We start from the raw sequence: 25,524 nt of genomic DNA on the forward strand, positions 1-25,524 counted from the left end.
GTTTATATTTCATTAATATGAATTAATGTGTTTCATAATGCAATATGTACTTATCATAATTATATATATATATATATATATTATAGATATGTTATTGAAGGTTTTAAAAGAAGATCCGTAGGTAGGCTAAAAGTTGGCCAATGCTAATCGGACCGCGGCCCATAAATAAAGTTATAATGATAATATCTATTATATTAATAGAGTTATGATAATGATATTTTAATATCATATCCATACACTGAACTCTCTCTCCTTCTCCCTCTGGGATTTTGAGCTTTGTGTTGAAATTCAATTTTTACTTTCTCTTCATTAATCATAGCCCCCCCCCCCCCCCCCCCCCCCAACCCTGGATCCCTTTATGCAAACGGTGGTAGTTTTGAACTGTTTTGTAAGCTTGACTAAACAATATCGGGTATGTATAATCTAATCAAAATCAAATCATAGAGCTGCTTGCATATTTTGCCAATAGTGAACTACGTAAGTGAATCAAACAGCATGTGTCGTACCACAGGCACCTGAAATTCTGTCAATAAGTCGCTAAATAAAGCCAAAGATCGAAAAATCCTACCCCCTCTATATAGAATAGAATAGAATAGAATAGAATATGATTTATTTCCAAATTAGGGCCCTCTCGGGCATACAGCATACATGATTGTTAACATTTCAATGTGCAATGACGATAAAAAGAAAAACAAAACAAGAGTAAAATCTGCACTATTAGTATGAGCAATGTTCATACATGAGACGTTTGAACATGATAATACTTATTTGCATTATATGTAAGTACCACCGTGTATCCTAATGCAAAACAGTCAGAAATACACATAGGGGAAATATATATATATATATATATATATATATATATATATATAGATATAGATGTCTATATATATACATGTACATAACAACTCTACATGTAATAATAGTAAAGGTAGTAAAGTACATATGATTAAATACATATATATAGAGGGGGTAGGATTTTTCGTGGTCGTACAGTGTTCCTTCTAACTAGGCCCCCTAAATATTATTTAATATCTATCTAACTGCTAAGCAAGATATCTAAATATATACTGAATGCACTCTATGGATTAACGTTTCTTAATCATTCAACTTCGTAGCACTAACATGTTATCTAGCTGCTACGCCATGAGTGATATTTATATGGACTTCAAATTTTTCGCGGCATGCGTCCAACCTTGGAAAGTTTGATCACGTGACAAGCATGGCAGCAAACAGCAGTGACTCGAGAGCTTGCCAAATAATAGGTGAAATCTGAAGTTCTCAAAGTTTAATGGTATATGTGATAATGGCAATAGTACATATCTAAGGAACTTATGCATCTGGTTGCTTAAGATAAGAAACGAGATGCAAATTATATTGTATTAATCAATTACATGTGTCATGTGTTGGGATTTCAGAATAGGACAGAAAATGTTTACAACGTTACCAAACGATTTCGCAAACACTTCTTGGCAAGTTAAATGTGTATATTTTTCAAACAGAACGGCCATGCTATATTGGTCAGTCTGTCGTCATTGATAAAATCTTATATATTGGTTGCTTTGAAATACAATAAATATGTGAAGTAACACCATGCATGAGTGCAAGCAGTGTAAACAATCCTCAGATCCACCGATTCATTTTGAAGTTACACTGCCATAACGTACAAGAGGCGTGTGGCGAGGGATTTATAACAATATGCAAGTTAAGATAATGATTTGTATTTAAAATATGGTGAGGGTCTAAGGGGCTGCCTGATGACCCTCTTTTAACCGATTGACACTTGGATAAATCATATTGATATTATGCTTGACTTAATTCTTAAATAACATTGATTAGGGGCAGTAATGTGCTACATGTTTAAATATGTTAGTTACAGCGAACTACATGTATGTATGTGCAAATACAGAAATTTTTCCATGGGAGCTGGGAATCAACCCCATATAATTTTTGGGAGTTGAACTTTGCTCAACTTTCCGAGGCCATCACATGTAACTATGTGCATGAATATATTGTACAGTAAGGACTTTAGTGTGGGCCCCTTCACATCCTCATTTGATATGAAATAATGCTTGTCTCAGAAAATGTTCTCCAAACAATGTAATCCTATATTCTAAAGCTATAAATATATTCCATCACTGACATTTTTTCCTCTTACTCTTCAATGATTAGGTATTATATAGGAACTGGATACAGTTGACCTAAATGTTGCCAAGAAGGTGACAGAAGTGAAAACAATGGTGAGACAGGTGGGTCTGTTACCAGCAGGTTGCCAGCCCTGGAACAATGATGTGGTGGCAACTAGTGGAGACCGCTTTGTGTACTGTGCCACACTGGCCATGTACATTTATGAGGTATAAGTTGAATACTATCTACAGTCCATATCTTAAAGTAAACTAATACATGTAGTATTGTATCTATAGTGAATGAGGAAAGTTAGAGAGTTGATACATATATATTTGTTTTGCCTCAAACTAGAATGACGCTCTGTTATTGGATGAAACGAGTCATGTGACTGCCGTCTAAATTTCTTAAGATGGTGAGTAACAAAATTTAGACGGCAACATGGCGGCCGTTACATCGTACCAATTGCTCTGTTACCATAAATTAAAAGTAAGCGGTTATTGTTGTCCTTCTTGAATATTGAAATGAAAATATAATTTAAAAAATAGTAAACTTTGTTGTTCATGTTTTGTTGTTACTATGTTTAAATTCTCTCAGTTCAGTTCTTGTTGACTGTTAATAAATCTATGCATTGTATTTCTTTCTTATATAAAAAGGTTTGGTCCTCGACAAAACAAAACACTTGTTAAGCCTCACCTTCTATAGACTTGAACAACCCGACATATTCCTGTAGACAGTCAGTAACAAACCTAATAAGTAATATTGTCAAGTTAATATGACTAAATGAATGTTGGCATTTTATTTCAGCTGGATAGAAAATTCAGTGAGTTCAGGTTGATTTCCATCATGTCGGAACACACAAAGACAATAAACTGCATCAAATTTCACCCAACAAATCCAGACCTAATTGTTACAACTGGATCAGATAAACAGGTCATTGTCTGGAATATAGCAAAACAGCAGGTGATATCAAAGCTTGAAGTGGTCACTAGAGAGGCACCAAAAGCTGTAGGCTGGACAACTGTGAAATATACTGATGCTGTGTGTTTTATCCAGGGAACTGGGCCTCTTAATGTATGGACCTATCAGAATGGACAAAAACTCCAAACGTTTAAAGAGGCATCTGGATTCAGTTCACATATATGTCAATTTAGATGGCATCCAAAAAATCCCAACAGAATCGCTTTTGGTCATATGGATGGGAGTATATCAATATGCAATATAGGTACCTTGTTTTGTTTTGAGCATATTTTATTGAATAATGAAATGGAGACAATTTCTTTCAACCTACTGGCTCCTCTCCTTAGATATTACAATATATAATATGTCATGCACATTGGAACAACTGATAAATAGCAAGTGAAGTAAGGTTAAATAACATAGTACGTAGTAATTAATACAGGATTCAAGGTACCTTACACTCATGTATATTCTATTGTGAACCTTAATTTGAAGATAGAAGCAATGTTATATAAAGAAAAAATTCATAGTATTCACTATTGATGATAAGACCTTTAACCTAAAGTTTAAATGGAAAGAGATTCTGCTGGTCAAAAAAAGGTGACCTGCACTGATGCTGGTCAGTGGTCACTTGGTCCTGCACTGATGCAGGTTTTGTAGGACTTATATTGGACTTTTTATCAAACATCCAAAATATATTAAGTAGAAAAACATGTATATATTGTCATTTTGTGTGCTAAGGACTTTCTGCATTAGCTGTGTACAATATGCAGATCTATTGAAGGAAAAAAGAACATGGCATTTGTTTAATCTAAATGATGACGATGTGAAATTGAATTGTATTAATTAATCAATAACTGAATGTGACATAACTTGAATATTTTCACTGGATATTATGACTGACATCATCCTTTTTTATTGGCTGTATGAAAAGTCTTGTAGGTTCTGATAGTTTTGAATATTTGTGTTAGTGGCTATACTTAGAGATGTGTTTTGTGTAAAATACAACTTCAATTCATAGGGGGGAAAAGTCGGAAGGAGATCTGTCGACCTGAGAGTATGGAGGAAGATGACGATGATCCAGTGACTGCCCTAGAGTGGGATCCCTTGTCAGCGGACTACCTGATCATGACAAACACATTTCATCCTGTTCGCCTCATAGACATTGAGTCTGGGACAGTTATTACAGAGTTCAAATTACCTAGTGCTGCTGCCAATGTCCACACCCTGGCCTGGATATCTGGAGCTCCAGGGATGTTTGTAACTGGAGGTAAGTCTTTTTCTGTACTGGATAGTTTGAAATTTTGTATGGGATCTTAAGCTGGGTGAGTTGAAAAACCTAGTCAGATTTCTTGTCAAGTGTTGTTTTGCATTTTAGATGTTAAAAGTGGAATTCTGAGGATATGGAATGTGTCAAAACCAACTCCAATTGAGAACATAAGAATTAAAAAGACTGGGATACATGCACTTCAGACAATAAGTATTGAGCGTCAGTTAAAGAAAAAAGATGCGAGGGATCGCCAGGTGTCTTCCACTAGCCCTGCGCTGGCCCCTGCCAGCACAACAAGCTCACACTTTGCTCTCCCTCCAGCCAAAGTGGTGTGCACCTTCTTAGATGGGGGAATTGGACTTTATGATTTAGGTGGAAGGAAATGGGATTTCCTTAGAGAACAGGTTGGGATCAACATGTGTATATGAGAAAAAATCTTTTTCACCTATATGAGAAAAAAAACCCACATCTTCAATGAAATTGTAGAGCTATATTACTAACAAGTATATTGCATTGTTAATATTTCTGAACACAGATGTTCCAATTGTGTGTACAAATTCAGTTTTATAAAGTGCCTCTCCTGCTCAATGGCATTCGTTTGATACAATGCGAGTAATTGCTTACTTTTTTGATGCAGGGACATATAGAAACAATATTTGATTGCAAGTTCTGTCCATACAACAGAGATATACTGGCTACTGGTAGCTTTGATGGAACTATCAAACTCTGGGATATTAATTCTATGACTCCAGTGAGTATATTGATGAAATTAAGGCATTTTATCAAAAAATAAACATCCAAATTTTGTTATCAAATTGTGTAGTACACTTATTATAAATATATATTTTAATTTCCAATGTTTTTGCCTTTGATATTTCTACAACACATATGAATCTTGATAAATATAGTATGTCTATTTCATTTTTTATACGCCCGTCATTAGACGGGACGTATTATGTTATGGCGCTGTCCGTTCGTCTGGCTGTCCGTCCGTCTGGAGTCATGTTTTCCGGACTTTTTTCAGTAACAGATGCATGTACAACTTTGAAATTTGGTCACGATTTCTCCCACAAGAATTCTTAAGTGAGTTTGCATTTCAGCTGGATTGGTTCATCCTTGACCTACTTTAGGACTGTAAGTGGATCAAACAGTTTTTCCAGACTTTTTTTCATTACAGATACAGATATTGCCCTGAAATTTACACATAAGCTTCCTTTCAGAGGAATACAAGTTCAGATTGCAGTTTAGCTGGATTGGTCTGTGACTACATTAGGACTAAATGGAGGTCAAACAGTTTTCCTGGCTTTTTTTTCATTATGGATACAGATATTGCCCTGAAATCTAGTCACAGGCTTCCTCTTGAAAGATTACAAGTTCAGTTTGCATTTCAACTGGATTGGCCCATCCTTGACCTACTTTTGAGCTAAAAATAGGTCAAACAGTGTCGTGGGCTTTTTGTTCATAATGAATATAGAGATATTTTCCTGATATTTTGTCACAGGTTTCCTCTCGGAGGATTACAAGTCAGCTGGATTGGTCCATCCTTGACCTACTTTTTGGGGAAAGTAGGTCAAACAGTTTTCCGGGCTTCTTTTCATTATAAAGACAGATATTGCGCTGAAATTTAGCCACAGGCTTCCTCTTGGAGGATTACAAGATCAGTTTGCATTTCAGCTGGATTCCACTGTTGGGTTAAAAATAGGCAAAAAGTTTTTATGGGGTTTTTTTCATTATGGATAAGATATTGCCGTGATATTTAGTCAAAGGCTTACTCTCAGAGGAATACAAGTTCAGTCTGCATTTCAGCTGGATTGGTCCGTCCTTGACCTACTTCTGGGCTAAAAATAGGTCAAACAGTTTTACGGGCTTATTTCATTAAGGATACAGATATTGCCCTGATATTTAGTCAAAGGCTTCCTCTCGTAGGAAGACAAGTGCAGTTAGCATTTCAGCTAGATTGGTGTACTATGACCTACAGTACTTTAGGGGTAGAAGTATCTCAAACAGTTTTCCAGAATTTGTTTTGCATGCTCAGAGAAATACATTTCAACTTAATTGGTGCACCATGACCTACTTTAGAGCTAAAAGTAGATCAAATGGTTTCCTGGACTTTTTATCATCATAGGTAGATATTGCACCACCATTTTGTTTCAACCTCACTCTCAGATAAATAAATAATCAGTTCACCTGTCAGATGGATTAGTGCACCATGACCCACTTTAAGGCATTCCTATTTAGAATGTGTATTGTATCAATTCAGAGTGCACTATATGCTTCCAGGATGAATTTCATTGTCCATAGGGCGTATATTGTACCGTTTGCGATACTCTTGTTAAAAATCCATGAGGGTATATGAACTGTAACGCTTCATGCCAGCGTACTTCATGAAGCAAGTTATTTCTGAATGAAAAAAAAAAAAAGAATGTTTTCCCTTTATGGACTTTATTTCATCATTCCATTGCAGTTGTTCTTGTTTGGTTTTACTAACATGTTATGAAACACCTGGGACAATGCTGATTGGTTGTTTTTAATTTTTCAATCTTCGAACTTTTCCTTGTGTATTTTATTCCAACAGATCTTTGAGAGCACTTGTGCATTTAAATTTACGTGTGTATTTCAATAGTGTTGACATCAACTAATGGGAAAATATTTATAAAAGACCAAAAACCCTGCAGGTGTATAATGGGAGAAACAGGTTTTATAACATGAGCTTCTTAGTAAACAGTGTTCTCAGACTTGTGCCTCTTAAAGAGACACTACAGCTCATTTTCCACATTTTAATAAAGTGTTTTTTAAAACATGTATTGATAAAATGATAAAATTCATATCGATACTGACAATTTTGAACAATTGGGATGCATAAATTTACTCTCAACTGCGCTTTGAAGATCGTTCGGAATTCAAAAGTTTCTTCATTCTGACTCGGACTTTTGAATGCTTATTTACATCACGTGGTTTTGAATGACAGCAAAGGTGTTGTGTAGAAAATTATTTAAATTCCCCTTCAAGGAGGTCCACACTCACCTTTCAAGTATAAGAGTATTCCCTGCTCCTTAAAATAAGTAATTATATCAATCATTATTTCAACAGAAACCCTTTCCATGTTCCCATTGACCGATGTTTTTACAACTAACACGTGTCGTGTTCAGATAAAAATAGCACTTACTTTTAAAAGTAGTGTCTTCGCAGCTAATCTCAATGGCAGATTTAGAGGGGGGGGGGGGGGGGGGGGGGGGCAGGATCCCCCTCCCTTTTTACGCCACAGATTTTGAATGAAAATCCAAATTTTCACCAGAATGGCCGATTACTGTGACTAATCTTTGACTTTCACACCCCTTCGGAAATCCTAGATCCGCCACTGAGTTACATGGGTTTCTCCGAACTCTTTGTTTTCCAACGGTCAAACTGATACCATGGTAAATTTTATTTCACGTATGAGTTTTATCTCACTCTATTTTTACCTCTTTTCTCACAGAATCTGTCAAAATTCTAGATCTATCAACTACACTTTCTCTCACTGGACGACATGCTGCACTGTTTACTGTCTATGCGCATGCGTCTGAAGACTGAAAGGAGGAGACTCGATATTTTTTGTATAGGCCATCAAAAAGTATTAATTTTTACGTTAAAACGATAATTTTTAACTTTAGATAAGTGTTATTTTCGCAAAGTTCATACTTTCAACAATGCAACAAAAATTGAGAAAGCGCTAGGAAAATTGTCATTTCATGATTTTTGCGCAAAATGAGCTGTAGTGTCTCTTTAAAAATTAAAAAGATTATGAAACTTGAGTTTGGGAAAAAAAACTGTTATATTTACTATTAAACTCACACTGGTTATAGAACCTTTATTTGATGTACTGGTACACCATCTTCATTATAAACCTAATAAATCTGTTTTAAGCGGTAGTCTGAGCAATAGTGACACACAACACCTATATACTTGTTTATTTAGATAGATAGCTCTCCAGGAAATGAAGGTGTGGTCTACGCCCTGTCTTGGGCTCCTGGAGATTTGAATTGTATATTAGCCAGTACGTCTAAACAGGGCATGTTCATATGGGATATCGGAAAAGGAAGAATCATAGAGAGATTTAGAGATGTAAGTGTCACAAAAATCAGACTCTGAAATTTCTTGACTGGTATTTTAATACTTATAAATTAATCTGATAATTTTTCTCATTATAGACCAATAAATCAGCAGTATTTTGTGTTGCATGGAATCAGAAAGACTCCAAGCGCATAATGTCAGCAGGTGCTGATGGATACTGGTAAGATGAGAACTTTTTCTTACTGTAAGACTGGATGTCAAAAATAAATGTTAATTTTACCTGTACAGTGTGTATGTCAACATTTGTCTTTTAATGCATTACTCTCTGCAGCATAATAAGACTAGTGAATGGAGAGATCGTTCAGAAGTATCGTCACCCAGGAGCGGTATACGGGTGTGACTGGAGCCCCGACAACAAGTAAGGAGAAAAGACATCATTGGTTTTTACATTTGCAAGTATTTTGTCATTGATGAGCCTATCTGTTTCAAATGTAATATATCTCCCAAAATAACTGATCTATTTAAACGTTTCACACATGCCATCAGCCATGATGAAAAACAAATACTGTAAAACGAGAAAATTTGGTGCACTATCAAATTTAGTGCCTTTAGTGCAAGTGACCTTTTATGCCAAAATTAGAAGAGGGCCAACGATTTTCCATTTTAAAAAGTATTTTTCAAAAATTTTCAGGTCATTCTTTAGTTGACTCTTATAACAAAAACATTTGCTTACATAATATCGGAGGGTCAGGGTATTTTACATACACACAAACACAAGTGAATGGGATTGTTTATCATTTGAATATTGCTAAAGAAACACAGATCAACTAATCAAATGAGGTTTGATTGTGCACTTATCATTTACACCTCCAGAGTTTTCTCCCCAATGTGTCATTTACTTCAGAGCCTCGAGGTCAAAATATATCACTTTAATCGTGTTAATTGTCCCCGTGACAATGCCTGTAGAAGTACCTGTGTTACCTCTGCATTCTTCTGCTGTACTCCAAACAAAACATTGTATAAAAAATTACGAGTGCACAATCATTTATGCGACCATATTTAGATGTCATCATATTATACAGAGAAATAAATTTAGGATCTCCCATGGTTTGTGGTTGGGAGATTCTTTTTATCACATCCCCCCCCCAACCCTATTGAGCATATGCTTGCTTGAACATGAGGGAAAAAGACATGAATCAAACCAGAAACTCTGCACTAAATGTATTCTGCAACAAATTGCTGGTGTGCTAAAATTAAATTGAGGCAATATTTTGTCATTTGCGCTAAAATATGTATGTGCCAAACTTTCTCGTTTTATATATTATTCTGGCAAACCATTGAGGTACCAATCATAAAGAAATTTCTTTTTTACTGGTTTAAATAAACTCAGATCCTCAAACAACTTTAAGGCCTTATGTACCTCTTGGTGCAGAGAGAAATAAGTGGTGAGTAAGTTCCTGGGCATTGAAGATAACTAATGTGTTTGTATTTTAATAATAAAAAGATGCAGAAATGTAGCACCACTGATATAGGTAAATATAGCATCGTTTTGCTCATCTTCATAGCTTTGAACAATTGAAAATGTCAGAAAAGTGTCAAATATGAAATTCCATCTGATTGATTTCATTGTAATTTTTAGGGATATGTTGGCTACTGCTTGTGAAGATAAACTAGTGCGGATTTATTATTTAGCTACTGTTGCAGATCAGCCATTAAAGATATTCTCAGGTAAACCAGACCACATTTAAACATTGTGATGTTTTAGGGTCTTTGACATCTTCGCGAGGATGGTCTTTGAGAGAAAGAAGTACTTTCATATATTGTTTCTTTCAATCATGATATTTGCATTAATGTTTGGTTTTGCAGGTCATACTGCTAAAGTGTTCCACATCAAATGGTCCCCACTAAAAGAAGGCATGCTGGCCAGTGGGTCAGATGACTGGTTGAGTATTTATTTTGACTGTGGATATTTAAAATGCCTTTTCTACAAATGTTTTAAACTGCCAAAGTCATATTTTCCACTTACTGACTAAAACATCTTACATTACCTAAATCACTACTGTCATATTAAAATTTATACATCCTGTAACTTTTTGGTGTAATTTTGATGTAAATTTACTTTTATTTGTATAGAAACATTGGCTAAAATTGCATGAAATTAAACCATTGTGGAGAAATTTTCCCAAAATTCAATTAAAGGTCACATTTTTCCTCAACTCTGAGATAAATTTTTCTTCATTAGTTGTCAGTTAATGTCCTTTTAAGCATTAAATGGCAATTTCCATATCTAAAATAGCAACAATAAGATTGATCCAAATTCACATGAGAATTTGAAATCTATGGTCAGGAAAAGAATCATCATAAATGTCATGCTTGCAGCACAATACATGTATGGGATTACTCCCAGGAATCCTGCTACCAAGTACTTCGAGGACATGAGGGGCCTGTGAGAGGGATCATGTGGAACTGGGAGATCCCTTATCTACTAGTGTCTGGGAGCTGGGATTACAAAATCAGAATCTGGGACATTAGGGATGGAGCTTGTGTGGAGACTTTGTTAGACCATGGTGCTGATGTCTATGGTAAGATTTGGTATTCTGGGAAGGAAGAGGGGGGTATTGTGTGACCCAAGATTTACGTCTTCAAGTTTATAGATGTTTATTTATGTGTAGCAACTCTGCATTTTTCTAGGCTTAACTAGTCACCCTGAAAGACCGTTTTTGATGGCTTCTTCTTCCCGGGATTCCACTGTCAGAATGTGGTCATTGAATTCTCTTGTGCAGCCTATAGAACTTAACGTTCTGGCCGGGAAACCATGGACAAGTGTTCTAGGATCAACAGGTACACGTAAATACTGGGTTCTCAGAGACAACAAACAAGTTGACATGAATCTGCTCTACAGTGTACAGTATTTGCAAGAACATTATTTTTTTCCAGAGGTTGCCATGAAGTAAAACTAAGGTTCTTGTGAATGATTTTACATGTATGTTTTAATAATGAACAAATTGGAAGGTTCATTAAAATTTTGTTTTGCTGTTAAGTCTGACAAGGAGATATTGCTAGATTGATAAAGTGTCACAAAATATAGGCGATTTACAGAAGGTTCTGTTAAAATCTTAGATATTATATCAAAACTGTCAAGTTTACAAAATTTGAAGAAACCTGTCTGAACTGTGATAATTGTGTTGATTGTAATAGATAAATATTCATTTAGTATGAATTAATAAAAAAATGTTGGGGTGGGTTTTTTTTCAGACTCTGCTATGGCAATAGGAAATCCACCTCTGTTATGTGGGAAAGGCAGCAAAGATTTAAAGGCTGAGATGGAAGCAGGACTTCCGAGCAATAACAGAGACAAGCTTATCAAAATGTGTTCAAAATTCTTTAGTGTAAGAGACAATATTGCATTATGTTTCACGTTAACTTATCCTTATTGATGGAAAATTGAATGAATGGTTGTATATGCATAATGATGTTATTAATTAAAAGATCCACAAGGCTCTACCACACATGATGCATGAGATTAACAGCTGTAATGATAAATGTATTTAAATGTTTAAGTGTATTGAAAGAGCGTTGTTTGTAAATGATGTAGAAGGTGAACTCCAGACGTGTAAGTGATTATGAAATATGATTATTTTAGCCACCAACAGGGGCAGACAACCTCTGGGAGCTGGTGTCTGTGGTGAAGGGGCTGGATGATTCTCTGTTGTCTCAGAAGTACAAGAGAGGCATCATGCATGTCAAGCATTTGTCTAAATTCAAAACAGTATGTCCATTTTTATTATTTTAAAAAAAGATAATGATGTTTTGAAAAGAGTTTTCTTTTTATACGCCCGTCTTTAAATGGGATGTATTATGGTACAACGATGTCTGTACGTACGTCCGTCTGTTCGGGGTTTTCTGTTTCTAATTTCCTATCAAGGTGAAACTTGCTATGTTGCTTCTTTATGGACCATTCTAGATCATATTGCAATTTTGATCCACTCTTGCAGTAGTTGTGCCCCTTTAGTTGAAAATTATTGTTATATGGAGGGTACATAATTTGTCTGGCAAACTTCTCCCACAATTTTCAAGTGAGGACCATTTTATTGTACGAAATGTTTATATGGATATTGAAGATGTACAAGTGGCAAGGGTTTTGATTTTCTTCAATTTTTTGAGAAAATTACAAGTTGTTGAACATAGTCTTTTTTTTAAGGAAATATTACAAAGAGAGTACATGATTTGTTCGATAAACTCCTCCCACAGTTTTCAAGTGAGGACCTTCTTATTATACAGAGTATCTGTATGGGTATGGAAGATATGCATGTGGCAAGGATTTTGATTTCCTTCGATTCTTAAGAAAATTACAGGTTGTTGAACTTAGTCCATTTTAAGGAAATATTATACATTGTATCAAATAAAGGATATGGTTTGTCCTTATAATTCCTCTCACAATTCAGAAGCTATGGTATTTGTAAATAACTTGAATTGTGCAAGGATTTTGATTTTCAACTATTTTTAAATTTGTTTGACATTTTGAATATTGAGAGGTTGTTGAACTTTGACAAATTTGGGGAAATATTCTACACACAGAACTCTTGGTTTGTCTATCTGCCTCCTGTCACAGTTTTAAGTAAAGACCTTTTATTCATATTATGCTAAGAAAGTATGTCACAGCCTGATACTGCCTAAAGCAAATTTCTACAAATTATGGCTCAAGAAAAAACACTATCATAGTATGTAAGCATTTTCACGGGCATATCATGTACAGTTTGTGGTACTCTTGTTAAGTTTATGACATACTGAAACATTGCTTTAATTGTTTTTTGATTTGAGGTGCAATGTACATCACATAAGATACTGAGTGAGAGTTATTGATGATAATAAAGTAACTATGAATGTTTCAGTCAGAGGCTCAAGAGCAAGAAATGGTGAAAATGTCATCATTTGGTGGGGGCATAGGAAGTTTGTCTCGAGAGGGCAGGCTTCGTGAAGCTGCTAAAATTTACATCCAATTGGGAAATCTTCAGAGATACTGTGAACTAATGGTGGAGCTTGGAGAGGTATCAAATTTTTCTCTTGTACTGATTTTTGTTCATGTTGATTTCTACATCTTGGATTGAGAAAACAGCTTGATTTTGTATTTCTTGTAGTGGGAGAGGGCCATTGCAGTTGCTCCAGGCGTTTCAATGGATTACTGGAAATCTCTTACGAAAAGGTTCACTTGTACTTTGTACTCAGAGATTATCAGAGAAGATTAAAACTTATGTATAATTATTATATTTTTTGGAACTGAAATGTTGTGTTCTGTTCCCATTTGTTGTCATACAGCATTCTTAAATGCTTAAACATTTTAACTTCTCGGGAATTACTGACCCAATTTTGTTATATAGCATCTTTAGAGGTAGAAGAACAAACAATGTGATTTCAAGGACCCCACCCTTTTGGGCTTAAAGTGTGAAAACTTTAATTCCAAAGATGGTACAGTCCTGGGAATCATCTGAATACATGTATATTCAGAAAACTTTATGTATAAATATAATGAACAAGGAGTTTTCTACCAAATTATTGCATTTTCTCTATAGAGCAGAATTTAAAAATATGGGTAGGTGGGGTCACTGAGTGCAAAAAATTAATGTTTTAGTTTTGTGTGTGTGTGTATATATATATATCTGTGTGTGTGCGTGTGTGTGTCATCTGAAATATTCTTAAGGTCCTGAGAGTAAAGGAAGAATTGGTTATCATCAGGTGACAAAAGTCATCAAGTGCATAATCTAATTGTTGGTTAAAAAAAAATCTGAAAAAACAATAGAGTGATATTTTAATAATCATATCCAATCATGAAAAAATAATAGTCTTAATCTAGATGAAAGACTTACTTGGTGCACCAGCAAACAAACACCACTTTAAAGTTTATTGCCTGATTTTCATAGATGAGGGTTCAGACACATGGGCTTCTTGTTGTGACAGTTCAACTCTACAAAAACTTTGGTTGAATTTTTTTGTTGTGCATTTTTTTTTTTTTTATGCACCCATAATTGGAGATTCGGTTTTTGGTCTGTCTGTTTTTCTGCAAAAACTAACCTTAGTCATAATGTTTGATAGGATGGTGATAGGGCTTTCATATTTCATATGTGTGTTCCTTGTGACCAGCCATTTCTTTTCATACCTGTCCAATACTTTTGACCTCATGACCTTCACCTTAAAATTTGACCATACAGGGGCATCAGTGTTTCTTGAACACATTTTGTTTTCAGATATGCACAGTATTTATCTAAAGAAGATGATGAGAGTCTCATCCCATTTTGTACAGCTGTTGGTGATCCAGAGACTCTCATAGAATTCTCTTGCTCCAGAGGACAACTATCTCATGCTGTGTTAACAGCTCAAGTTGCCTGTGAGGGGGTGTTTGATGAAATGTCACAAACATATGCTTCTAAGGGATTGTGCAATGGAGTAGAACCAAATAAGTCTTACCAAAAGTAAGTTCCATATTGACAGTAGAGAGGGGGGTATACTGCTTCAGCATGACTGTGTCAACATGTCACATTAAAATACTGATTGTATTTGGAAAAAAATGTTCGTTAATGAAATTAAATTGAGCAAGTGAACAACCCCCTCCATTCAACATTCAATTTTATATATCACTATATTATATACAAAATTTATTCATGACAATCTTATTTCCCCCATGAAACATGTGAAAGGCAAGTTCACAAATTTACATATAATTAAATGTAAGGGTATGAAATAAATATACAAAAATAATTTACAGCAATCCATCAATATTTACTTCATTTTAAGGATATGTGCACTGCAACTAGCAAATTTTTTTAATGTATGGATAGGTATACATATTTCTGGTAAAATTTGGAAATGAAAAATTGTCTGAAGTATAGCATACATGTACCTGTCAAACTGGTTTCAAGTTTTATGTATTAATTTCAGATCATTGACCAATACGGTCCAGAAATTAGCAGACTGGTATTTTTACAATGGGTCTCCTGTTCTGGCTGCTTGTTGTCATCTTTCTGTTGATGATTGTCAGGTATACTTGTGTAATACGTGTAATACTGATTCTGGTGTGTCAATCATGACAGAGTTCACCACTCCAAATACGTTAAATTGTATCCATACAAAAAGTAACAATATTAGTTTGATGAAGTGTAACAGTTCAAATGCATACATGAGGGGCAAAAGTTTTTGCCCCCTCCCTCCCCTTCCCAAACAAAAATATCCCATGGTAAACTTTTAGTTTCCAGCAATTTTTTTTGGGGGGGGGGGGGGTTGCAATGTAAGGGTTTGCATAGGCTCTGTGTCCTCACACTTTTTGTATGTAAGGAATATGCTTCAATTTTTATCACTCGGCTGTATGCCACTCCAAGGTTTGATTTTGAATGATATTCAATGCTTTAGTGTGTTGAATAACTGTAGAATTAGACTTACTGACAAGGCCACATCAAATCAATTCTCTGGTTCTCAGACACCGCCGCCCCCCAAAAAAATCGGCTGCTGACTCGAGTTTATGTCCGCCCCGGAAAAAAATCACCGCCGCCCGTATTTGATCCGTCAAAATAAAATTCGTGTTTTGGTGCCAAAATCATAAAGCGCCTTACTGAATAGATGTGCTGCTTAGTTGATGGAAACAATATGGCGACAGAAACAGTTCTTGTCAGCACTGAGATTATTTTTAACTCAAAACAGATTGTTCCATGGACAGTTATACTGGTAGACTCGTCCTTGACAGTTGATACGCTTTGCAAGAAACTTCTGGGCGGTGAATTTAAAGAAATTGAAACCGTGAAGGAACAAATTAATGAAAGCAAGGCCTAGTTGAAGTACGACGTTTTCGTAGGTCGAAACAAAACAGCTGACAGCAATAAGGTTTTTTCAACAGTGAAAAGAGGCTATACAGTGTTGAATACCATTTGTAAAACTCTTAACTTTCTTCACAACACAAAAAAAAAACCCATTGACAAAAAATCCCTACCCATTTGTGACATGGAGATAAACTGAAAAAGTAAACCCCCTACCTACCTACCTACCCATTTTTTGAAAAACAATTGTCTGAGAACCAGAGAATCGATTTGATGTGGCCCAAATGACATCAATTTCTTTCAACATATAACTGAGTATTTTACAGTCATTTAAAATCATTCTAAAAATCTAGAAAGAAAAGATTTGTTGGAATTGTATACCATTTTTAAATTTTCTTTTTAAAGCATTTATGAATGCAGAGGTTTTTGTAAGTTCCTTTCTCTCAATATACAGCCCAGGTATCTGACCCTAAACACCTCCAGGAACTGTGAATTATGAATGCAGAGGCTTTGTAAGTTCCTGTCTCTCTATATCCAGCCAAGGTCTCTGACTCTAAACACTCCAGGCACTGTTAAATATTGTTGATGATTGATTGAAGAGAACTCAAAGGGAAGAAAGTAAATAGGCAGTGTGTATCTAGAAGAGAATGGTCTGATGATTAATGGTCTGATGATTTTATGCTACACATAAAAGTTCATTCATTAGCAGTTAAGTGTGATGATTGACCATAAGGTAGTATAGATTTAATCTAGGATATAAACGAAAAGCCTAAATGAATATTATTAGAAATATTTGTTTGTCCTTTTTCATGGAAACTGTAGGCAGTGTGAGTAAATTAAAAATTTTTGCTTTCATATAAATTAGCCGACTGATTGGTTGAGACACATTTGACCAAAAATACTATCACCCTCTGAATGATTAAACCACACCCTCCAACATGATGGAACATTGCTAAGCAATGGTCAAAAGTACTCAACAATGGGTGGCCTTACACAAAAATGTTGACTACACAGAATTCATGCACATACTGTTCACCATCAAAAACAAATAATGCTTTGTGAAAGTTTGCCAACTGTAATAGTTCATAACATTCAGTATGATATTTATATATTAAACATAAATTTTTATTTAAATAGCAAGCAGTTCAGCGCCTTATTCAGGGCCATGAGTTGGAGTTAGCAGCGTCAGTCGGTGTTGTCCTGGGTAATGTGCCAGAGCAGACTTTCCAAGCACTGGAATATTTGTCTCGGAGATGTGAGCATTTGGGAAAATGGTAGGTCTTCTCAAGTTTCATCAAAACTCTGGTTAAATCTCCTTATGTTGTGGCCTCCATGAAACAGTCTATAACTTCTGAACATAGCAAATGTTTCTCAGTAATAGAAAAGTTTTTGTGACATTTAATTCAGGTGCAATTCACTTGCATCCTACCTTGCTGCTCCAAAACCTTGTAGTGATTACCAGTCATGTAAAGTGAAATTTGATTATGTTTGATACTAGTAAATCTCTCTGAATTAGCTTTATGCCTCTCCATGTATATGGCTGTGATATATAGTGTTGCTCATGTCTGTCTTCTTTCATGTCTTCTCGTCCCATTTTGTATTTATGATATCTCATTTCTGAATAAAATATTTCTTCAAACTTCATACACAGACACATCTTGGTGAGCTTATGACATCTACACCCAAATAATTCGACCTTGGCCTTACATTACTCCTTATTTTGCATTTTCTCATTTGAAATGCTTGTTAATGCTCCCATCATCAAACTTTCTTTGATGCGGAACTTCATTTTAAGGCATACCTTGATTGATTGTTCACACTGTGAATGTGTACAATCATGAGCAAAAGAATATTTCTGTAATTGATGTCATAGTTTGCTCTTTGAATTTATGTATTAACGTGATCTATTTTAGGGACTTAGCTGTAGACCTCCTGAAGTTAATCCCGGACAACAGAGACCTGATGATTAGATGTTGTGCCAAGTGTGCTGCTAGTTCTGATGAAATTAATTACCTCCATAGAAAGGTAATATTCCGATGTCTGATATCATGATATATTGTACCAATTTTTACACTCCTTCATGAATGTGGAAATGATCATTCTGGTGAACATATGCCAAAACAATGGCTAGTTTTCACTGGCACAACTGCATTATTGAGAAGGGGAACGTTCAACCATTGAATTTCATACAAAATTGAAAGTTCATTTTTGGTCAAGTAATTATTTTATGCATAATCGTTCGTAAACAAGTGTGTACATTGCTTACTCTTGAAAGTGAGTAATTAAAAATAAGTGACAAGAAGTAATATTCACTTGGTATTAAATTCTATATATAAAATGTACATGAGAAAAAGAAAGGTAACTCAGGTTACAGCTACTAAAAAATAGGAAAAAAATGTTGGTCCTTCCTATTTATTGAATAGAAATTAAAGCATTGAATGACAGTATGATGTGCACTTTAATACTTAAGTACATTTGACAACATTATGAAAGGGAAATTAATCTGTAAATGTTTTTAGCTTGCTGGGACAAATGTCTAGAGGGCAAACATCATATCAATGGCATCAAAAGGTAAAGACATGATTCAAATTAGGTGATGCATCTTTGGATTCATGGGACCATTCACAATATGGATTCTGCATCTGACCAATACTTTCCGGAGAAGTGACCAGGTCATAGTTTTTGCAGCGTTGACCTCAGTACCTTTAGCTTCTATATGGTTCATGCTCTGACACATGGATGTTTTTCATTAAAACTCCCATAAAGTTTCTTTGTATAAAATGTATGATTCTAATCCAATTTGCAGGAACCTCATTGATAAAGTTCAGTCCAGGAGGCTACTAGCATTAATCTGTCACATGTACTACTGTTCTACTTTATAAATTTTAACCCACTTTTGTAAGCATAACATCCTGATAATGTTAGTTCTTTTGATCCAACAGGCTGATCTTCCACCCCTTGACAAATGTTTGCATGAAGCAGAAACTTTGAAAAATCAAATAAAGCCGGTTGACTGTGTCAGATACTATGTAGTGTCATCGTCCCCAGAAGTGGGTCTGGATATAGGATTAGAATACATCAAAGGTAGGAGGAAGCATAGTACATGTCGAAGTTTTTAAGCTAATGTTTTATCTTCATTTCTCACTCTTAATTTAACCTCATTTACAATTGATCCCCCCCCCCTCCCCAACAATGAAACACACAAAAGTTTTGATATGAATTAGCTAAATGACAATTTATGATACCTGCAAAAAGGAATTTGTGTTTCACGGGGGGAGGGGGGATGTTTTCAAAATATTTTCGGTTGATTTCTATTGTGAAATACGTGATTTTAACTCTTATTATAGAGTTATTTCTCTTTATTTTGTCTAATGTATCAACTATTATGAAAATTCATATATATGTCTATATTGACATAAAAAATTATTTAAAATTGATAACTTTTAAAAATTGACCTGAAGGCAAAACAATACTATGGTTTGCTGTTCTTTGCTGTAGGTCTTAGAAGATGTGAGTTTATTTGGAATATACAACCATTAATTAGAACAATGTCTATTTAATATGATTTATATGAGTTATACAAGCATTATAACAATGTCTATTATGATTTATTTGAGTTATATAAGTATTACAACAATGTCAATCATTCTTTATTTGAGTTACACATTTTATTCAGGAAACACAAGCCTAAGGGCATTATCTATCTTGTTTTCAGCTTCCATGTCTAAAAACAGATGGTCGGTGGATGATATCTTCCCAATACTGCAGTTTATGGGCTCCATTCGAGCAGACAAACTACAGCAACACAAGTTAGATAGGTCAGCTTTCCAGTGTTTGATATCTAGACCTCGGTTCTTGTTCATATTACAAGTTCTAGTGGAATTGTGATTTATAATTAATTGGTATGATTAGTTATTGATGTACTGACTGTAGTTACTATCTGTTTTGACAGACAAAGAATGGAATTGATGTGCCTGTGTGCCTATGTTGGGGCCCTGAGGGCCATTAGACTGGGCTATGATGAGATAGTAAGACCATTGTTCAAACATGCCAGGTAAATGCTTGATGCTATCATTAAATGTATTTTGTTCACTAATAATTGATACTATGATGTGTAATATGTTCTGGTTTAGACTATGTGTATTTATTTGAGCACATTCAAAATTTACAGTTGTAGTCTATAGAATATATTTAGTGTAATTATGAATTAGCACCATTGGTATTACATTATGTTAATTCTATAATATTCATATTCTGGTAATTACCATAAATTAGCATACTTATGACTGCAAATTAAGATGCTGGAATTATGAAATTAAACCCTTTGATATGTAAATACATATGCAGTATTTCATTAATACTACAGTACCTGCTTTTACATATTCCGTTGCCTTTTTAGGGACATCATTAGCAAAGCAGGCTTGTGTCTTCCAGTAACAGATGAAGTCATAAATAAAGAAATGTTGGCTTGGGACACCATATGTATGGCCAGGACTAACTGGTGAATATTGACATATTTATTGTGTGTTGTTTATATTTATATGGATATTGATTTGCTTGGGGATTTCAAATGGAATATTTATGTCTCCCCTCTTCCAAGGGGAGACATTATTTTTGTACATTCTGTCTTTCAGTCTCTCCGTCATCTTGTGAATGCTTCTATTCCTGTATGGCTTATTGGATAGACTTGAAACTTTATACAATGCTTCATTGCCATTTGTAGATGTGCATATTGTCGGGATGTGAGGATCCAATTGTTATCCTTAAAGTTTTAGTGGATCTAAGAGGGATGGAGGGTGTAAAATAGCTTGTGAACACTTCTCCTATATGGCTTATCAAATAGCTTTGAAATTTTGTACAATACTTCATTATTTTTTAATGATGTTCACTTTGTTCTGACCCAGAGATCTAATATTTTCCTACAATTTGCAGTGGACAAAGAGGAGTGTTTTATAGCTTTTTTTCATGTACAAGGGTTTGTTCACTTTCCTACTGGTATTTCAGCACAACAGACATTATTTTTGTATGATATACAACAATGACATTGATCACATCGATGTTGAATCTTTTCTCCATCTTTTCCCTTAATGCACAGTACAGTTCACAACGTGTATGTTCCTGCTCATGCTTTTTTCTCTATACCATGCAGTATTTAGGGGAGGAGTGTAATTTGGAGCACTTTCACTTTGGGCAGCTGGGGAGGCATTTGTTTTTAACAATGACAAATTATATTTCACTATTATTAATGAATTTGTAAGCATGTTCATTTACTTGCCAACAATTTTAAGTTCAGGTCAGCTTTCAACTTTCACAGAACTTTTTACCATTAAATTCATATTTTTCATAATAAGATTTTGCATGATGCTGAAAATAACATTTTGATTTTTTACAGTTACCCAGGTCCACTAGAGTTATCTCGGGTGACAGCTTCACCAGATGTTATGCAGAGATATGAAGAGTTGATTCGTAAAGCAGGGGGAGACAATCACCCCGACCGAGTAGGCCAGGATTGCGCCTCAAATTCACATCTTCCTTCGCACTCAGATGTTCACGTGTCTTGTGTGTCCCAACAAAGAGTGCAGGTTTGTACAAATTTAAAGTATCTTGCCTTTGAATGCATTTGTAACAAGTTTGAACAAGCATTTTCACCTTTGTTCATGTTTCTATGGTAACACAAACACCAGATACATTGTAAAATGACAAGTTTTGATCCAGAAATTCTTATGCTGTTGTCTGTACATGTACATGCTGGTATCTTCGATTTTAGGGCCAGTTTTTAAATGTAAATTTGGATTTGCATTGCAGGGATTGGCATATTTTTTAGAAGATGGAAAATCTGCAATTTCACCAAATGAAGCACTAATGTGGGCTAAAGTCAATCCCTTTTCTCCTCTGGCGTCTGGGCTGAGAATTAATCCATTTTAGATAATAGGGACACTGCTGTTGAAATTACTGTCAGCATACTGAACTTGTGCAAATGTTGCAGATCACTGCACAAGTCAAATTTGTTTGCATATCAACAGGTGGTATATTTTTAAAGGGTTTAACAGGTGGTATTTTTAAAGGGTTTAACAAGTGGTATTTTTAAAGGGTTTGATATTAAGGATGGTCACTTGATACAGATAATAATTTTTAAGGATTTTCACAGGGTACAAATTAACAAAAATGTGTACACAACAGTCACATGCACTGTATATTTATTTACGTAAAATCAAATTTTACATTGTTTTAAAATCTTGTCACTCGTTATATAGAAATGCAAACACAAAATTCAGCAACAATCTAGTAAGAGTATTACCAGTCTGTGTAATGAACCACAAGCCCAATGACCCTGGCTACCAGATATTTTGTTTGGCTCATGAATTTCCTAAAGAAAAGTATATGTTGAGTTGGTGGAACCTGTTTATGGGTTAATGAAGTATTAGGGCTGTACAGAAATTATTGAGACATTTGATTTAACTCCTTAAACGAGAACAATGCATGAAAATTCACAAAACTTTAATCAAGAATTTTTCTGTCAAATATACCAAATTTCTAATTGATTGCATTAAAAGAAAGGTGATGTTTCAAATACAAAATTGTATGTCATTTGACCTGAAGCAGTTAACATACATTTTTTGACGTCATTTTAATGTAACTTTAACTTTATTTATTTTTCGCTCGCAATGAATACTCTGTTTAAACGGACGCATTTCTCATGCTAACTACTTTTCATATACATTTTTGCACCAATTTGCTATCCAGGGTTCCAACAGCATTTAAAGTAGCTTGTTCTCATTCTTTGATGTCATAGAATTTGATGCTGTACAACTCTGATTGATTCTCAGAAGGAAATTCTGACGCGCGTCATTCCTCGTGATTATTGACGACCGTCCAGCTCCTTTGTTTTTACTCTAGTTTAATAGTTTGTCAGTAAATTGTTTATGCCAGTGATAAACTAAAGCCCTCAACACTTTTCATTCACACTGTGTGTTTTAGCAATTCTTTAGTCTTAATGGAAGTCCTACCAAGCTCCAAACAGAATTTGAATATGACTGCTTCTCTGCATTGACATCGAAATTAATTGTCCCATTGTAAATATACATTTATTCTGATAGCTTGATAGCAAATGTAAATGATTTTTGTAATTGTCATTGAAATTCTACCAAATTTTCATGAAATCACTTCTCTATGATATTGAAAATTATGTATCAAATTTGAATTCTATTCTCTCTTTTTCTGGATATATTGATACTTGCTACCTAGCTTGTATTGATTTCCATCATCTTGTTTCACGACTGCTCCAGGTAACCTTACCTTCTACACATAAATATTCTGTTTTGAAAAAATTATAAAGCATAGAATAATAAACATTAGAGAAAACACAGGAAAAAGTACAAATATATTTAACATCAATATGACATGGTAAAAAAAGAAAAGCACAGATTTAATACAGAAAATTAGCGGTTTAGGATTATAATTGTTCATGAGTAGCAATGATATATAAAATTTATGTTGCATTCCCTCATGTATAATTATTTTATTTAAATGCTGAAGCTGAATTGATTTAACTCACACCAGTGGTAAACTCGTGGCACAAAGATTATATCTAGTGATTTTGAGGTCAAAAGGTTTTAAAAAAAAAAGATTGGGGGCTTCAACCGATTTTCCTCTTCATGGGGGGGGGGGGTGGGGGGGGGGGTATTACTTCCATTCAGACAACTCTAGTTGTTACAGGATTTTGAGCATGCTATGATTATTAGTCCTAGATAAGGAAAATCATTAAAGGACATACATGTATTACTCAAACTGCCTGTGATACTTGCATTTTGTACAATTTGTCTTTAATTATGTATTTTATCAATGTGTGTTTGCATATCTAGACATTACTATCGAACACAGTACATCAAGAATGTACGAAGTTATATTTGTTTGTTCATGTCTGCAGTTCTTTTGGTGATGATCTCAAAAAGTCTTGTGATGACAGTACATTTAATCAGTATCCATATATTAGGTGCATAATATATTTATTTCTATATAGGATATTCAGATTAGAGTACTTAGCTTTACTCATAATCAACACGTGTATTTCTGATACATTATGCATGTTGTTTATCAATATACGTGTACAAAAACATATATTGTGATTTTCATATGCCTAATTTAGCAGCAAATGCTGTACATCTACTTGCATATTATATTAATACACATTGTGCTGGCATACCCATGACTGCAGTACCACATGACATACTTTCTGTTTCAAAGCAGACTTGATTTGGAACAATCAATGATGCAAATCTGAATATATCACTCAAAATTTACCAGTGGCATTGACCTGGACAGTAGGTACTATTGCAGTAAATGTAGTACAATGTTTTCACAAATGTCCAGTTTTGTGGTTGGGAAGTTTGAACAGATGATTTTTATACGTTGTTAGTGTTCTGTGTTCTTAGTTTATTGTTACCTGTGAGAAATATCTGTTTTACTTTAATAGCTTTTGCTGTTGCACTTGCTTTTTATGTGCCAATGTTCATTGGTGTTCAACGTTTGAGGAGATGTTTTCACTTCTTGCTAGTTTTATATACATTAGTATTCATATCTGCAAAGACCAGTCGTTCCAGTGGTGTTCTTTACTGATAACATTGTGACACACAATTATATATGCCGTCCATGTTGTTTACAGTCTACTTTCATTATGTTACATTATTAAATACAGTAATCGGAGTTTGTTGTTTTCTTTCTAGCAATTTGCCACATATATCTTAAGTTTTCTTGGGAAGATTTTCATAAATTTTATACATGATACATGGATTATGTAGAGGACGAGCGCTTTCGGTGATTTGTCTTTTCAGGGTTATGAGACTTAGATTTTTTTTTTAAATATTAATAAAATAAAATTGTTCTCAATGGCATGCAATTCTATAGCAATCTGTCTGTCCATTCGTTAGCACTTTCTTTAGCATATGATAACTACATTTTTCTTGGAAATATTTTCATAAATATACACAATGATTGGATTAGGAATAGGAAGATCCCTTTCGATTTTCAGATTTATTACAGGACCCTTTCTGATTTGCCAGTTTTCTAGTTTAAAACCGTTTTCAGGAGATAATTTTGCAGAGGATGAATTTAGAATTTTAGTATAGAAATGTCCAAAACTATTAATTTCTATTAGAATTTTCCAACCAAAGGGAAGTATGTGACTCCCTCTAGATCCACCACTGTAAATACATGATATAGCTCTGACGGATTATTCAACCGAGCTCTGGATTAATTCTCGCGAGCAATATTTTCACCACATTGATGCGCGCATCAATTGAAAGAGTGAGAGCAATAGCT

General features: G+C 34.7%; 1 protein-coding gene across 3 annotated transcripts; it reads left to right on the plus strand.

The window, feature by feature from the left end:
* The first annotated feature begins 1,207 nt into the window (after positions 1-1,207).
* LOC125680681 (WD repeat-containing protein 17-like) lies at positions 1,208-24,909 on the plus strand. 3 transcript variants are annotated; one of them, XM_056154001.1, is made up of 27 exons: positions 1,208-1,265; positions 2,173-2,354; positions 2,932-3,349; positions 4,106-4,354; positions 4,463-4,758; positions 4,992-5,105; positions 8,309-8,455; positions 8,542-8,624; positions 8,736-8,822; positions 10,044-10,132; positions 10,271-10,346; positions 10,784-10,986; positions 11,096-11,245; positions 11,660-11,793; positions 12,048-12,173; positions 13,297-13,452; positions 13,543-13,607; positions 14,647-14,871; positions 15,338-15,437; positions 17,344-17,480; positions 18,120-18,231; positions 19,149-19,290; positions 19,922-20,024; positions 20,159-20,260; positions 20,606-20,707; positions 21,599-21,788; positions 22,012-24,909. In XM_056154001.1, exons 2-27 carry the CDS (start codon positions 2,238-2,240, stop codon positions 22,129-22,131), a joined length of 3,843 nt encoding a protein of 1,280 aa, XP_056009976.1. In that variant the 5' UTR covers positions 1,208-1,265; positions 2,173-2,237; the 3' UTR covers positions 22,132-24,909. The 3 variants fall into 3 exon arrangements, with proteins under 3 accessions (XP_056009976.1, XP_056009978.1, XP_056009977.1); XM_056154003.1 differs by lacking the exon at positions 1,208-1,265 and adding an exon at positions 2,479-2,613 and having other exon boundaries at positions 2,231-2,354; XM_056154002.1 differs by lacking the exons at positions 1,208-1,265; positions 2,173-2,354 and adding an exon at positions 2,361-2,613.
* Positions 24,910-25,524: the final 615 nt, after the last annotated feature.

This window comes from Ostrea edulis, chromosome 2, assembly GCF_947568905.1.
Source record: "Ostrea edulis chromosome 2, xbOstEdul1.1, whole genome shotgun sequence".
NCBI lineage: Eukaryota > Metazoa > Mollusca > Bivalvia > Ostreida > Ostreidae > Ostrea > Ostrea edulis.